This window comes from Oryctolagus cuniculus, chromosome 6 (assembly GCF_051225735.1).
Source record: "Oryctolagus cuniculus isolate XC-2025 breed Fujian yellow rabbit chromosome 6, ASM5122573v1, whole genome shotgun sequence".
NCBI lineage: Eukaryota > Metazoa > Chordata > Mammalia > Lagomorpha > Leporidae > Oryctolagus > Oryctolagus cuniculus.
The window spans coordinates 150635044-150650596 of record NC_142872.1 but is presented as its reverse complement, the minus strand read 5'-3'; the positions used below and the strand labels follow the sequence as shown (position 1 = coordinate 150650596).

At 52.6% G+C, this 15553-nt stretch overlaps 1 protein-coding gene across 12 annotated transcripts in view; it reads left to right on the top strand.

Moving 5' to 3' along the window:
* Positions 1 to 15553, top strand: part of MTSS1 (MTSS I-BAR domain containing 1) — a 169048-nt gene that overhangs the window by 118188 nt on the left and 35307 nt on the right. For all 12 annotated transcript variants that reach the window (XM_051844799.3, XM_002710538.6, XM_008255894.5 and 9 more), the window contains 2 exons: positions 13475 to 13559; positions 14663 to 14754. In XM_051844799.3, coding sequence (XP_051700759.1) covers positions 13475 to 13559; positions 14663 to 14754 — 177 coding nt within the window. The remainder of the gene's footprint in view (positions 1 to 13474; positions 13560 to 14662; positions 14755 to 15553) is intronic.

Sequence of the window (15553 nt, the reverse complement as noted above, 5' to 3'; positions counted from 1 at the left end):
GCTGTTTGAAAAGTTGTGAAGCGGGAGAGACAGAGAAGTGGGAGATTGGCTGCAAGATTGTCGTCTGGGAACAGTGTGCAGTAGCTTCCACCCCGAGCGTGGGGCCGATGGCACCGTCCTGCAGCGCGCGGCCGACCCTGCCCCACATTTGCCGAAAGCCCAGTCTTAGCTGCACATAAACACCAGCCAGCCTGTCCAGTAGCTACCCAGCCATGCACAACAGCTGCCTAGAACAGTTCTTTTGGAGCAGTTAATCCCACACACGTTTCTCTTCCTTGAAGATGGCCCTGGGTGTCAGGATTGCCCTTGTTGTAGAAGGCAAGTTGCGCTTCCCTTGTTGGGGGCTCTCGGGGTTTATTTTTGAAAATCTCTTACAAGGGTTTGACTTTTGTTCTATGGAATCTCTGTGAGTGGAAGCAGCATGCGTATTTCTTGTCTGTTTCCTTGAAATCTGATTGTGTTTCTTGTAAGGATATTTCGTGATCTCTATGGCACACACACAAACGTTGCAGAGGGTTTGAAGTTGTTTTCAGAGCTAATGTGGGAAACAGGAAGATGTTCAGTGACTTCAGGGTGAGCAGGGTATAGTGAACAGAGACAGGATGGCCTGCGATCTCTGTGCACCTTGTAATACCGGGAGCTGTTACTTCTCCTTCCCCTCTCTGTAGTTGAACAAATAGAGGGCATCAGATAATGCCACCTTCGCCTGGTTGTCCCTCTGTCCATGCCTAAGGGTAAAAATAAAGTGCTGATGGAGCCGGAAGAAGCATTGAGTGTGTGTTTGACGTTCTTAATATTCTGAGAGCTTGCCGGCGCCGCGGCTCACTAGGCTAATCCTCCGCCTAGCGGCGCCGGCACACCAGGTTCTAGTCCTGGTTGGGGCGCCAGATTCTGTCCCGGCTGCCCCTCTTCCAGGCCAGCTCTCTGCTGTGGCCCGGGAGTGCAGTGGAGGATGGCCCAGGTGCTTGGGCCCTGCACCCCATGGGAGACCAGGAAAAGCACCTGGCTCCTGGCTCCTGCCATCGGATCAGCGCGGTGCGCCGGCTGCAGTGCGCCGGCCACGGCGGCCATTGGAGGGTGAACCAACGGCAAAGGAAGACCTTTCTCTCTGTCTCTCTCTCTCACTGTCCACTCTGCCTGTCAAAAAAAAAAAAAAAAAAATCCTGAGAGCCCACTTTGACCTTCAGTGCAGGCGATAGTCCCCGATAGGAACCAGCTGTCTCACCAAGGCACAGCTGATGAACACGGATGAGTTCCCTGAACAAGAGAAACAACAGTGAGCCTGGAGTCCCGAGCAGCTCACCTGCTCACCGAGGCCAGGCTGCGACGCCAGACAGCAAGGAACTGCTGCCTTGTGGCTCCCTGTGTTTTCTACGGGACTTTTAGCTCCAAGGTTGCTGTGAGCACCTGCCATTTTTTTTTTTTTTTAAAGATTTTATGTATTTGAGAAGTAGAGCTACAGACAGTGAGAGGGAGAGACAGAGAGAAAGGTCTTGCTTCCATTGGTTCACTCCCCAAATGGCCACTACGGCCAGTGCTGCGCCGATCCAAAGCCAGGAGCCAGGAGCTTCCTCTGGGTCTCCCATGCGGGTGCAGGGACTCAAACACCTGGGCCATCTTCCACTACTTTTCCAGGCCACAGCAGAGAGCTGGACTAGAAGAGGAGCAGCCGGGACTAGAACCGGCACCCCTATGGGATGCCGGCACCACAGGCGGAGGATTAACCTACTGCACCATGGCGCAGGCCCAAGCACCTGTCATTTTCAATGTGAGATGAGATGGACATTCCACCAGGGGGCCGTGTTACGACGTGACATAGCAGTGAGACCAAGGTAGCATTTCCCAGATCTTTGAGTACAGAAGTGCTATCCTGTCTCTCATCCAATGTGGGGACCCCCTGGGGGTCTAGAGCACTTCTGGCAGGTGTGCCCACCCCCAGCTGAGGTCTGGCACCTGAGGGCTCCTTACTGCTCATTGCTTGTTGGTCTGGTGATAGTTGTCCAGCTAACGGCCTCCAGAGCTTTGCCCGCTGGACTGAAGCTGTGGGTAAAGCCGGGTCTGTCTGAGCTAGAGCATCTCTGGTGCGTTTCTCCAGGCCTAAGAATCGTGCTCCCTCCTTTCTTTATTACGATTCAGGCCCACACTCACATACCATTTTAAAACACGTTTACTCTCGCTTTCAAAGATGCTGGACCGTCCCAAATGTGCCAGCGAGACTGCAGAAGGAGGGCGCTCGGCGTGCTGGTCCAGTCTGACACTCGCTTGCTCGCTCGCCTGTGCTCTCACGTGTGTGCAGAGCTGTGTGCTGCGTGGCGAGTGCCGCCTCCAGGCATCCCCGAGGGCGGCAGATGGCGATGCCAGCCCCTGCCAGCCCAGCCCAGCCAGCGTGGCAGCTGATCACGCTGAGGCGACTTCTGCGATGCAGGGCGCAAGCAGTCCTCCAGCCAGCGTGAAGGTGAAGACACCTGAGATTTTAAGACTTGCGGGCTCAGTGAGAATGGGGGCTTGAGGAAGACGAGAGAGAGGCTGCTTTCTCATAGGCTGAAACTGAACTGTGACGGCCTGCCACTGACCATTGCTGAAGTGATCCTGAGTGCCCGAGCGCTGGCTCCAGGCCTAAGGAGTTTTCCTTTTTTGTTCTTGGCTGGAAGGAAGTTGGGGAAGCAGCTGTTTTGAGCTTTGCAATATACAAGAGCCAGCAGCCAAGGGAGGTGTAGGGCCAGGAACACCTTTGAAAGCTGATTACCCAAGGGCAGCTGCTGGGTTGTTTGGAAGGGGTAAGGACAAAGGGGTGGAGGCTGTCTGGAGTTGGCTTTCCCTGAGCCTCTGGGCACCACAGCTTGGAGTTCCATCAAATCCACTCTGTGGACGTGGGAGCTTGCCAGCAGCAGGTCCCCCAGCCCTCCTCTGGGCCTTTGGTCTTCTGAGTTGCTCAGGCAGAAGCAGTACTTCCGGCCTTCTGCGCTGTTAATTTGCTTTCTGTGTACTGATGCGCTGGCTCCGAGGAGAAGGCGATATTAGACGTGGGAGGGCTGAGGGTTATTATTCAGTGGCTGAGGCATCGTATGGAGGGGCGCTTTGGCCTGGCCAGAATTAATTACCCTGGCCTCTGCCTTCGTGTTGTTCCTGGCTGGTTATTGCTACATAAAAGCTCTGCTTAATTGGCCCACTGATACAAGCAGTGTTCTTATTTTCTCTATAAAATATATCAACACCTGCCTTTAGTAAGCTCACAGCTGGGGAGTTTCTCTCTAGTTCAAGGGCATGGCTGAAGGTTTGTGGAAAAATAGAACGAGACGGTAAGTTTATTTTGCTGCAAAACATTTTGAAATCCATGCACAGTTTGTTTTCATCGTACACATTCCTGTAAGCTCTTTGAAGACCCAGCTATGTGCACACACTTCTCCTACCTGAGTTGTAGGCTTAACCAACACTCGGTTGTGTGCGCTGGCCCAGGGCTGTGTATTCAGTTACAGTCATGAATTAACTTAATCACGAGGTTCGTAAACCTTTGGAATAGGGGTATGAAAACCAAGATTTGTTGTTTTGGTGCTGCCGTTGTGGTGCAATGGGATATTCTGCCACTTAAAAAAAAAAAAAACTTATTTATTTTGAAAGAGAGAGAGAATCAGCCAGAGAGCAGTCTTCCATCTGACTCTCCAGATGGATGCAATGGCCAGCGCTGGGCCAGGCTAAAGCCAGGAGCCAAGAGCTTCTTACAGGTCTCCATGTGAGTGGCAGAGACCCAAACTCTTGGGCCACTTTCTGCTGCTTTTCTCATGCCATCAGCAGGCAGCCAGATCAGAAGTGGAGCAGCTGGGACATGAACTGGTACCCATAAGGGACGCCAACAGCATAGATGAGGGCTTCACCTGCCGCGCCACAGTGCTGGCCCCTAATCTGCCACTTGCAATGCTGGCAGCCAGTATCAAGCTGCTGGCTACTCTGCTTCAGATCCAGCTCCCTGCTAATACGTTTGGGAAAGCAGCAGGTGATGGCCCAGGTACTTGGACCCCTGCCATCCGTGTGACAGACCTGGACAGAGTTCCGGGCTCCTGGTTTCAGCCCGGCCCAGCCCCAGCCATTGAGGCAATTTGGGGAGTGAACCAGCGGATGGAGGATCTCTTTCTCCGTTTCTTCTCTGTCATTCTGCCTTTCTAAAGCATAATTTAAAAAAAAAAAATTGTTTTCAAAATAAGTGGAATGCTTAGAGATGATAAATGTAAATTGCTCTCTCTCTCCTTCTCTCTCTCTCATACACACACACACACACACACACACACACAGATTGTCAACAGATTAAGTATGAATGAGTCAGTAGTAAGGTTGGAGACAAAAATTTCACAAGTAGCCCAAACTGGAATTCCTAGATGATGTAGTTTGGTTGTGATTTATGTGACAAAGATGGAAAACAAAAACAAAAACACAACAACCAGCAGTTGGCATACCTATTTTCAACCATCAGCATTGGAGTCTAAGCAAAGGCCACACGGCCAGCAAATGAGGGAGCTGGGCTTTGAAGCCACTTTTTTCAGAGCTGAGCCCTTCACCCTTTGGTTCTGCTGCTCATCCTCCGGCTGACTCGTGGGGTGGCAAGAGTGTGTGCCCAGACACGGATTAGCTGTGGTGAGAATGCTGGGGCTCACGGGTCATTCGGGGTCTGCAGCCACCCAACTGTATGAAAGGAGGGCGAGAGATGGGGGTACACCTCCGAAGGCCCCAGAACTCTTGGAGGTCGGCGTCGGGGAGAGGGAAGTGGGGCCGAAACAGATCAGCTTTGGCAAGAGATTCCCAGCACGGTGTGGCATGGGGAGGAGGGGAGGGAAGACTCCTCTCATATTTGGTGTACGTGGTAGTTAAGAGCCTGGGAACCGTGTATTTATGTCTCTCTCTGATCTTTTACACTTGTGACCAGGTGAGTGCAGTCAGCAGTTTGACCTGTGTAACAAGCTGTATGTCAGGGGTCCCTCCTCCTGGGGAGAGGGGGTGAGGGGGAGAGGGCTCCCCCTGGGGTTGGGGCTGCACGGTTCCTGTTTGTGTCTGGCTTCACAGATTCTCAAGACACTTTGGGGGCTGGCAGGCAGTTCCTCACTGGCCAGTGCTAAGAGAAGTCCTAGGCCACTGAGAGGTTACGGGTTGCTCTGTTTTAAATTTTTTGTTTATATTTATTTGAAAGGCTCAGAGACCGAGAGCCTATAATAGCCAGGGCTGGACCAGGCCAAGGTCAGGACCCAGGAACTCCATTCAGATCTCCCATGTGGAGGCGGGGACCCAGGCCATCGCCAGCTGTCTCCCAGGGTGCATCTTAGCAGGAAGCTGGAATCAGAACCAGAGCCCGTGTTATGGACGTAGACACCCTTGGGATGTCTGAACCACTGTGCCAAATGCCTGCCCCTCTGGTTGCTTTCTTATCCCCCCCCCCCCCGCCCACTGAGTTCTTAATGGGTCTCGTGCAGGAGCGCTTGTCAGCTGCAGAGGCTGGGTCTTTGCTGCCTTCTACCCTGCCTAGTGTGGGCCCCTCGGGCTCCCTTTCATGGATCATCCTAATATTTAGGACTGGAAGATAAGCTGCCTTTAGTTGAGTTGCTATGTCCCCGAAGCTGTACGGGAGGGAGCCGGTGCTGTTGACAGTGGGGAAATGTCAGTTGTGTGTTTTTCAATTAATGTTTCTTTAATGGCAAGTGGAATCGTTTTTCATTATGAGAACACGAAGCTGCCTGTTACCTCTGTGCTTTGTGAGCTGGGGGCAGGCACAACCTAATAGCTTTCCATGGCTTCTCTGAGTGTGGGGCAGCAGCCATTCCAGCTGAGTGTGTCCATGTGGCTCCCCCAGGCCCGGCCCCAACACTGGCAACTCCTTGTAGGAGAAGGACACGTGTTCCTCCGACAGGCGCTTCCCAGCGGGGGGGTCCTTGGGCGCGTCTGGAGGCATTTCTGGCTGCCATGACTTGGAGGGTGTCTCTGGCGCCTAGAGGGTAGATGCCAGGGCTGCTGCAGACATCTGCAGTGCGTGGGACACACAGCCGAGCATGATCCTGCCTGGAATGCCAGCAGAGCTGAGTGGAGAGCCCCAGCCCTGGACGAGCAGCCCCACCCGGCTCGCCTCGCCGCTCCTGCAGGGAGCGTTCTCATCTGACTGGCTCCTGATGAGCCTTCCCACGGCGTTAGCACTCCAAGAGACAGCTCAGTGGCACAGTGACTTACTGTCCCCGTGAGCGTCCACCAAACAGTTCTTAAATCTCGCTTCCTCCGGCCCTTGCAGTACCCGCTTGCCACCTGCCCTTCCTGGAGATCGGACCGGACACTGCCTATTAGTCCCCTGCTGCGAGGGGAGATGGAGGCCCCTGCAGATGAGGCCCCTGGGAGGGGCGGGGTGATGCCACCTGATGGCCGCCACCATCCCGCTTTTTCTCCACAAGCGGCAATGTGAGGTTTAGGGGGACGGAGCAGTGGCTCCGTGGCCTTTGCTCTCCTGATTTCCTCGTCCCCTCTCCCCCCACCCCGCCCCGATACACATTGGACAATTTATATTCTGTTTGGGACTTTAATTGTCTCTTTGTCCTCAGTTGGGAATGTCTCCTGCTTGCCATCGTGGGGAGGATCCTCTTGGTGTTAGTTAAAAGCAGGGTTGGGACCTTGCCTGTGTGGGTCACCAGCAAGTCCGGGGACCCTCCTGAGCTTCTGTTTTTGTTTTGTATAAAGAGGGATCGCTCACCCCTTCCTCATAAGGTTGCAGTAAAGCTGTGCACCCTGTGCTGTTGTATAAATATCACCCCTACCCGTCTGTGAGCCCCTCGGGGTCTGAGCCACGTCCTCCTCAGCGTGCGAATCCTGCTTGTCCAGCTGCATGGCAGGTGCCTGTGGTAGGTAGAAGGCTGAGTTCCCAGTCCTTGGCACCTGTGCATGGGACTGTCTGCCCATGGTCTTTGCAGACGCGGTCAAGGTAGCAGTAGATCGTGACTGGGGGGCCCCCATTCCACTGTGAAGAGGGGGAGCTTGGGCCCAGGTACACATAGAGGGGAGAATGCCTTTGTCTGTGTCGCAGGAGTGGCCCCGTGGCCACCGAGGCAGAGATTGGAGGGTGTGGCTTCAGAGCCGTCAGACGCCAGGAGGAGGCAGGGGCACCTGACTCTGCTGATGACGTGAATTCAGACTTATGGAATACGTTTGGGCTGCTGTGAGCCAGCTGCTTCGAGCGACCTTGTGAGGGTGGTGCCAGGAAGCCGATACACAACTCAGGAAACACGGGAGGGATTGGCCCAGTGTCTGCGTGTGCAGAAGGCCTCGTGTGCGTACTTTGGCCCTGGATCTTTTTACTGCCTGTTTCTCTCTGATTGTCTCCTTTTCAGATCATCGTGCTATTTTTGTGCGATTGTATTGTAAGTGCCTCTGCTCGTTAAGGAAGAGGGCCTACATGTGTCCTTTTCTGAGCTGCAGCCTGGAGTAGCTGAGGCACATTGCTTTCAGCAGCGGCTTGGTTCCTGGTTCTGGGAGAAGGCAGGGGAGGCCATTGCTCCTTTTCCTCTTCTTTCAGCTGCCGAGAGACCAAATCAAAGTGGCTTTAAAAATAAATATTCGCTCTTGCAAAATAGGAGCCCAGGCCTGGAAGGAGTGCAGGGTTATGGTGGCAGTAAGAGAGGTCACCAGGAGCCCTTCCTGTCTTCTGAAACTCCTCTCTCTCTCTCTCTCTCTCTCTCTTTTTTAATTAATTAATTTGTTTTGAAAGTCAGAGTTAAAAAAGAAGAGACGGAGAGAGAGAGAAAGATCTTCCATCCACTGGCTCACTCCCCAGATGGCTCCAATGGCCAGCACTGGGCCAGGCCGAAGCTAAGAGCCAGGAGCTTCTTCCAGGCCCTCCCTGCCCCCCGTGGGTGGCAGGGGCCCAAATATTTGGGCCATCTTCCGCTGCTTTTCCCAGGGCATAAGCAGGGAGCCAGATTAGAGGTAGAGCAGTCAGGACGTGAACTGGCACCCATATGGGATGCTAGTGTTGTAGATTCACCTGCTATGTTACAACACCAGCCCCTCATCTGTTTTTAAAATTTGTTTTTATTTATTTGAAAGAGTGACGGAGGGAAGGAGAGACAGAAAGCCATCTTCCACCTGCTGGTTCCTTCCCGAGGTGGCCACAACAGTCAGGGCTGTCGGGCCTGAAGCCAGGAGCTTCATCTGGGTCTCCCATGTGGTTGTCACGATGACACTAGAGCCATCTTCTGCTGCTTTCCCAGATGCATTAGGGGCTGAAACTGACCCTCTGATATGGGACGCCAGTGTCGCAAGCGGCTGCTTAACCCGCCGAGCCACAACGCCAGCCCTGGAGCCTCATCTTAAAAGTGGCTGGCCCTCTGACCATATCCATGGCTGACTGCCTGGGTCCTGTGGGGTTTCTCTGGTGTGTTTCTCTTAGATTAGGAAATCCCCCAGAATCACCCCCATCAGCCTTCTTTCCATGTCTTCGTCCCATCCCTAAACTGCTATTGCTCAGTGGGAGTTAGCATCGTTAGACTGAATCTGTGCATAACTGGATACTGGAGCGTCAACCCAGGGCCTCTCCACTCTCTCCAAGTTCACGGCCTTCCTCCTCAGCTTTGGTGGGCAGAGAAGGGCACCACAGCCGTGTGCACGTTCATATCCCCAGAACCTGCGACTATTGAAAGGGAAGGGGTTCTGCAGAGGTATCTGGGAGAAGGATCCGAGACAGAGAGATCATCCTGGAGGATCCGGGTGGGTCTAGCAGAATCACAAGGGCTCTTTTTTTTTTTTTTTTAAAGATTTATTTATTTATTTGAAAGAGTTACACAGAGAGAGGAGAGCCAGAGAGAGAGAGAGTGAGGTCTTCCTTTTGCTGGTTCACTCCCCAATTGGCTGCAACGGCCAGAGCTGCACCGATCCGAAGCCGGGAACCTGGAGCTTCTTCCAGGTCTCCCACTTGGTACAGGGGCCCAAGGACTTGGACCATCTTCTGCTGTTTTCCTGGGCCATAGCAGAGAGCTGGATGGGAAGTGGAGCAGCCAGGTCTCAAACCAGCGCCCATTTTGGATGCCAATGCTTTAGTTCTGGGCGTTATAACCCACTGCACCACAGCGCCGGCCCCATCACAAGGGTTCTTATAAGAGGGAGGTGGGAGAGCCGAAGCCAGAGAGAGAAGATGTCTGCACAGAAGCAGAGGTCAGCAGAGAGAGGTGTGTGTGTCTGTGGCTTTGAAGGTGTGAGGAAGGGCCCCTGGGCCTGGCGAGGAAAGCAGGCAGCCCCTGGAAGCTGGAGGAGGCCAGGACACGGGTCCTCCACTGGAGTCCCCAGACAGAGCACAGCCCTGCCCGTGCCCTGATTGCAGCCCAGCGCGTCCCGTTGTGGAATTCTGCTTTCCAGAACTGTAGGGTAGTACATTTGTACTGCCTTAAGCCTCTGTGCTGCAGTCGTTTATCATGGCAACAATAGGAAGCGAAGGCGTCACTGTTGGTCCCCGCTGACCTGACTCCATATAGGCCTTTTCTAAGACTAAGCACCTCATGTTTATTGGGAATTTTTTGTGATGTACACAGAAGATACATATATACGAATTAGGCAAAAGATAAACCGAGACCCTGTTCTTGCCTTTGGATGGGACAGACGTGGTGATTTGCTCTCCAAATGCTAGCGGTGGGTTCCTTCATTCAGCAGTTCTTTGTGGGTGCTGCAAGTTCAGAAATGAGTAGGATCTTGTCCTCACTCACGTGTGGCCGAGTGCCTGAGCCAGCCACTGGATTCCGTGGATGTTCTATCACACCAGAGCTCTCGCAGATGTCTTTCCTGTCTGTGGCTAAAGCTGGTTTCTTCTGAAGACTAGTTTCCTGTTCAAACTTGCTGATTTTTTTTTTTTTTAAGTTCTAGCAAGGGTTGGAGAGAACCTCAGATATGATTAAGCGCTTCTACAGTTTGACCTATTTTTAGGTGCCTGTGTCCCAGGGTGCAGCAGTGGTTCCAGCAGAGTCCTGGGATCCACAGGATGTCATCTGCCTCCCGCCCTCGCCACCGGGGCACCAAGACACTGCTGTTGGGGCGTTTTTCTCTGTGGTTCTCTTTTTCTTCTCCTCTGTAGAGCTTCCTGCAGAGGCACGGTGGTGTCGCGTGTCACGACATCTGGGAGCTTTGGGCTTTCCTGGGGATGGATGCCATCTATGGAAAAGATCTGGGAAGGGAACAGAAGTCGTGGAGCTGGGGAACTGACCTTCAGTTCTGCAGCCTCTTAGCTCCAGTGAAGCATGGCTGATCCATGGAGCTGCCCTGGGCTCTCAGTACTGGTGCTAGGTCAGTAGGGTGTGCAGCTCCATCCCCATGGTACCAGTTAGTTCTAAGCTAAGAACCAAAATTTGCAAACCAGCTGTAAACCCTAACACTCATTGGATGTGTAGAGAAGGGAGTTAGGTGTAGTGTTTGCTCTAGGCTTGTCTCTGCTCCTTCCCAGCTCTTGGTCTGTAATGAGTGCCCTGTAGCTGAGTGGACAAATGCATAGATGCTGGATATTCAGCCAGGGTTCCAGTTCTACTTACTAGTGGTGGAATGTGGACAGATTACTTAAGGTATGAATTGAGGGGGATGATGATATCAACACAGCTGGGCATATCGGGAGGACTGGATGAGTTAATGTGTGCAGGGAACTTGTGCCGATACCTGGTATATCATGAGCTCCAAGCAAGGGCTTATTTTTTTTTATTTTAATATTACTTATTTGAAAGGTAGAATGACAGAGAGAAGTGGAGAGAAAGAAATAGATCTTCCATCTGCTGACTCACATCCCAAATGGCCACAAAAGCCAAGGCTGGGCCAGGCCAAAGCCGGGAGCCTGGAATTCCATCCGGGTCTCCCACGTGGGTGGTGGGGGCCCAGGGATTTGGGCCATCTAATGCTGTCTTTTCAGGTGCATTAGCAGGAAGCTGAACTGGAAGTAGAGCAGGCAGGACTAGAGCTGGCACTCCCAAATGGGATGCTGGTGTCCCAGGCTGTTGCTTTAACCCCGCTGCGCCATGTCGCCACCCCCTTGTCGTTCTTTAAACATGGTTTGCCAGCATTTTATGTGACTGCGTGTTATTCCACTGCATGGCAGTGTTCTTGGTTTACTCAACTAAGCCCCTATCATGGGATTTTACCTCCAGTTTTTCACTGTTGTAAAACAGTGTTTTAGGACTGCCCTCACCGATGGGGATTTTCTTCCATCCATTATTATTTTCTCAGGTTAAATTTCTAGGATTAGAGTTGCTGAGTCACAGAGCACGCATATTTGTAATAAGACTTCTCTTGCAAAATGCTTACCAAATTTTCCTCCAGGAAAGTACTAGTTTACATTCCCAACAGCAGCGAGAGAGCACGCCAATTTTCTTAGGTGGCTAAGTTATTAACTTTTAATCAAATGAAGGCCCAGGAAAAATAGGAGATATTTCCTTAGGGAGAAAGTGTTCCTCATCCTTGCTTAGAAGCAATAAAACCTTAGCAATAAAAACCCAGGGAGAGGCCAGAGTGTGCCGGTAGAGCATGTCAGCATCGCGCCCCCTACTGGCTCTCCGTGGTACAGCAGTGTGAATCACTGCCGCTGGAAACAGGAAGGTGGTCCTGTTGTGGGCAGGAGCCAGGGGGTCAAGGACGCTTTCAAAACATGTCTGGTCACTGACAAAACCTGCCTTGGATAACATTTAGTTCCTGCTCAGGTTTTGTTCTCAGCAGGCAGACGGGATTTGCCCGCCAGGTTAATATCTGGAGACACCTTGGGGTGTCAGTTCCGGAAGCGGGATGGAGTAGGGAGCCCCGCTTCTGCCTTTAGTGAGTAGAGGTCAAGGGTGCAGCTAAGCATGTCACAATGCACAGGACAGCCCTACAGCAAACAGTCGTTTGGTCCAGAACTGAATGTGTGTATGTGCGCATGTGCAAAAAGTCCGTGGAAGTGTGCACTGTGAAAAAACTGCATAGATTTCAAGACTTTTTGCAACAAAATGCACTCATCTTTGAATTCCAGCTTCCCATGAACTTCTGGAAGTATCCCCATAGTAGTCAAACTGAGAGACCCTGTTGTGGGGAATGGAAACATTTTGCCTGAAACTCCTCTGCTTACACTGAAATAAAACGAAGAAATACTAATAGGCACTATCTGTCGCTCTTAGTGTTATCTGGTTGTAGAAACCTGTTTTGCCGAATAAAATGGAAAACACGTGGGACCGAAACACCGAGTTGGCATTTCTGGAAGGGCAAGCAGAGGAAGACTGAGCCCACAGATATGAACAACCTGAGAGGCAGTGGAGTTTGGTACCGTGGCTTGGCCAGACCTGCCAGACATTCCTCCGGGTTTTCCCTCATCTGTTAGAGAGCGTGCTTCGTTTGCCGCGTGCCCCCAATTTCACAAGCACCCGGGTTTTGCTCGTTTGCATAGTGGTGCTTCCAGAGTTGCACGCCACGTGACCATCTGTGCTTCTCATTCCCCACCCCACCCCACCCTCCCGTAAAAGCATCATCTCTGGGAGGGGGAGGAAGAGACGAACTTGCAAGAAATCATCTCAGAGAAGGGTGTGCCTGCTGGGAAAAGCATGACAAGAATTTCAGAAGAAGCGAACTGCCGCAACTTCCCATGTATCTGCTGAGCTCCAAGACCTGTCTCTCCCTCGTGTCCCCTGGCCCCTTGGAAAATACGCCGTTTCATTTTGCTGTAGCCTTGCTTTTCTCCGAACAGCCTGTGTTCTGGAACATGTATCTTGAGATAATTAGCTGCTGCAAATCATGGCAACAAGATTGTTTTTCCAGAAAAGGTGGGCAGGAGTGACAGCTTTTCGCCAAATATCAGACACCTCTTTGATCCTCTTCCATGAGAAGTATTTTTCAAACTGTGTATAAGTCAAGACTCATCCTGGGGCCGGCGCCGTGGCTCACTTGGTTAATCCTCTGCCTGTGGCACCGGCATCCCATATGGGCGCCGGGTTCTGGTCCCGGTTGCTCCTCTTCTCTGCTGTGGCCTGGGAGGGTAGTGGAGGATGGCCCAAGTGCTTGGGCCCTGCACCCGCATGGGAGACCAGGAAGAAGCTCCTGGCTCCTGGCTTCAGATTGGCACAGCGCCGGCCGTAGAGGTCATTTGGGGAGTGAACCAATGAAAGGAAGACCTTTCTCTCTGTCTCTCCCTCTCACTGTCTGTAACTCTACCTGTCAAAATAATAAAAAAAAAAGACTTATCCATGGATTGTCGGGTTGATTTCCAGATCACAACCAGCACTGCTAAAGCACCCCAAACAGAAACTATTGGAGTATGACACACAGTTAAGAGTCACCTTAGCTTTGGTGTAGACAGCTATGTCGCCGTACATGTGTGTATGCATATGTGTGAGTGCATGTTCACGATGAGATGTTTGAAAGGCTCTGGCTTAGGTGGACAGCGGGCTGAAATCTGGCTTGCTTGTAGAAATCTCAGGGAGCCCTGCTCGCTCCTCCTCCCTCACCACGGCCTCTGTTACTGTCCTAGGTGGAACCAGGGAGATCGGGTCTGCGCTCACCAGGATGTGCATGAGGCACAGGAGCATAGAAGCCAAGCTGAGGCAGTTTTCCAGGTGAGAGCCTGTTGCACCCCATCCCCGACACCCTTGCTGATTCCAGATGAAGGAAGCAGTCAGTGTACAGGACATACCTACCTCGTGTGGGCCAGCCCCTGTCTCCCTACGGCCCGTCTTTTGCTCGTCTCTGCTCATTCACTGAATAAGCACTTGTTGGGCACCTGCTGGGTGCTGGAAGCTGCTGTGGGCTCTAGAGAGGCAACAAGAGTGGGACGGCCAGGTCCCTGCCCTCAACGAGCCTGCCACTCCCCTCTGATCACCCTGTACTCCCTGTGTGGGTCTCTCTGCCTTGGGCAGTTGAGCAGCTGGCGCATCCTGCTGGGACTCCTGGGCCCCGTCCACCCTGTGGGAGTGCCCAGAGTGAGATACGCCAGGCTGTGCTGGCCCCCAGGCCTGTGTGCTTCCCCCAGACCTACTGAGGAGGCAGTGGTGGTCACAGAGCCTTCCACACCGCCAGCTTCGGGCCTGGCTTCCAGGCCTTCAGGGTGGGGAGAAGTGGCAGTGGCTGGCTGGGGACTTGCAGTCGCCAGTGTTTGGATGGAAGCGGACCTCGCTTTCAAGGTGATCAGCATCATTCCAGCAGGGTCACACAGCCCCTACAGGGAGGCTGCACCAACTGGGGGCTGCGCCCAGAGGGGCCTTCACCCCTCTCCGACCCAGAAGCAGACAGTGCGGCCGGAGAACTTTCTGGCCTATTCATTCTTCCCTTTCTCCGGGCTCCAATTAGTGTGTTCATGACTTAAAGTTCTGGGTGCCTGTCAGAGCCTCATGGTCTCTATTAGGCCTAATGTCTTTGCCTGCTGTGCAGCCAGGGGGTTGAGGTCGGAGGTCCCACACCTTGGCTTGTGAATGCAATAGCTGGGAAATCCTGGGACGTGGGAAGCCGGCTCGCTCCAGCCAGTCACGTTGGTAACTTCTTAATTTCATTGCAAAGTGTTCTGAGAAGAAGGCTAAGGGCTTTCGATATGAACATCCTCTTATTATGCTGCCTGTGTTGGCTTGGGCGATTGTGATTTAGGTCTGTTGTGACAACCAAATGTACATCTTGACAATGGAATGTATCTGTTTAATTTCTCCTTTTCTTTCTCTTTCGGCGAAAGTGCTTTAATTGATTGTCTGATAAACCCACTTCAAGAACAGATGGAAGAATGGAAGAAAGTGGCCAACCAGCTGGATAAAGACCATGCAAAAGGTACAGGGGCCGAGGTCGGGCGCCTTATAGTGCTCCAAGAAGAGCTGTGGATGCCGCTGGCTGCTGCCTCTGCTGGGTTTATTGGTGTCACCGAAACAGCTAAAGGCCTGTCGTGTCCCTGCTTCTCGTGTAGGCCTGTCAGAGTCAGGGGATGAGGAGTCCAAAGCAACTTTGCAGGACTGAGAGCTGTGTGTGTGGCATGAAGCGGCTGATTGCTTGGCCGCGGTAACTGTGTTCATTTGAATGCGAGGGGAAAGCCAATGGCAGGTGTAAATGCCACGTGCTCACGGAAGGCACTTGAGCACATTTTGATAACCACACATCCAGTGACATAAGCTCACCCTGGGTGGCCTACTTGGAGCTGGCCCTTCTCCTTGTGTGTTGTCTGTGAACTGGTTTAGTTAGTCGTGGGGGACCCTGACTATATGAGATCGGGGTCACCAGCAGAGGAGATCACAGGGCTGCTGTATCCAGTGGGAGCGTTTCGTGTTCCCCTTGCACAAGCCCGGAAGACTGCTGCGTGCTGGGTTCCCATCCCGTGTTCAGGTCATGCTGGTATTTTCATATGCAAGACATTGTAAGAGCTACAGAAAGACGAGTGCGGTGTCTACCAACAGTGACACAGTGACCTTATTCGAGGGCAAAGTGAAATAAAGGCTTCAAGAAAGACAGTGTTCTGGAACTGGGGTTGGTCCAGCCGCATTCCGGAAGCTGTCGGTAGCCGCTGGGAAGTTGTACTACGTTCCCTGCAATCATCCGTCCCTGCCTGCACTCCTGCACCTGCAGCTGTTGAGCCCCT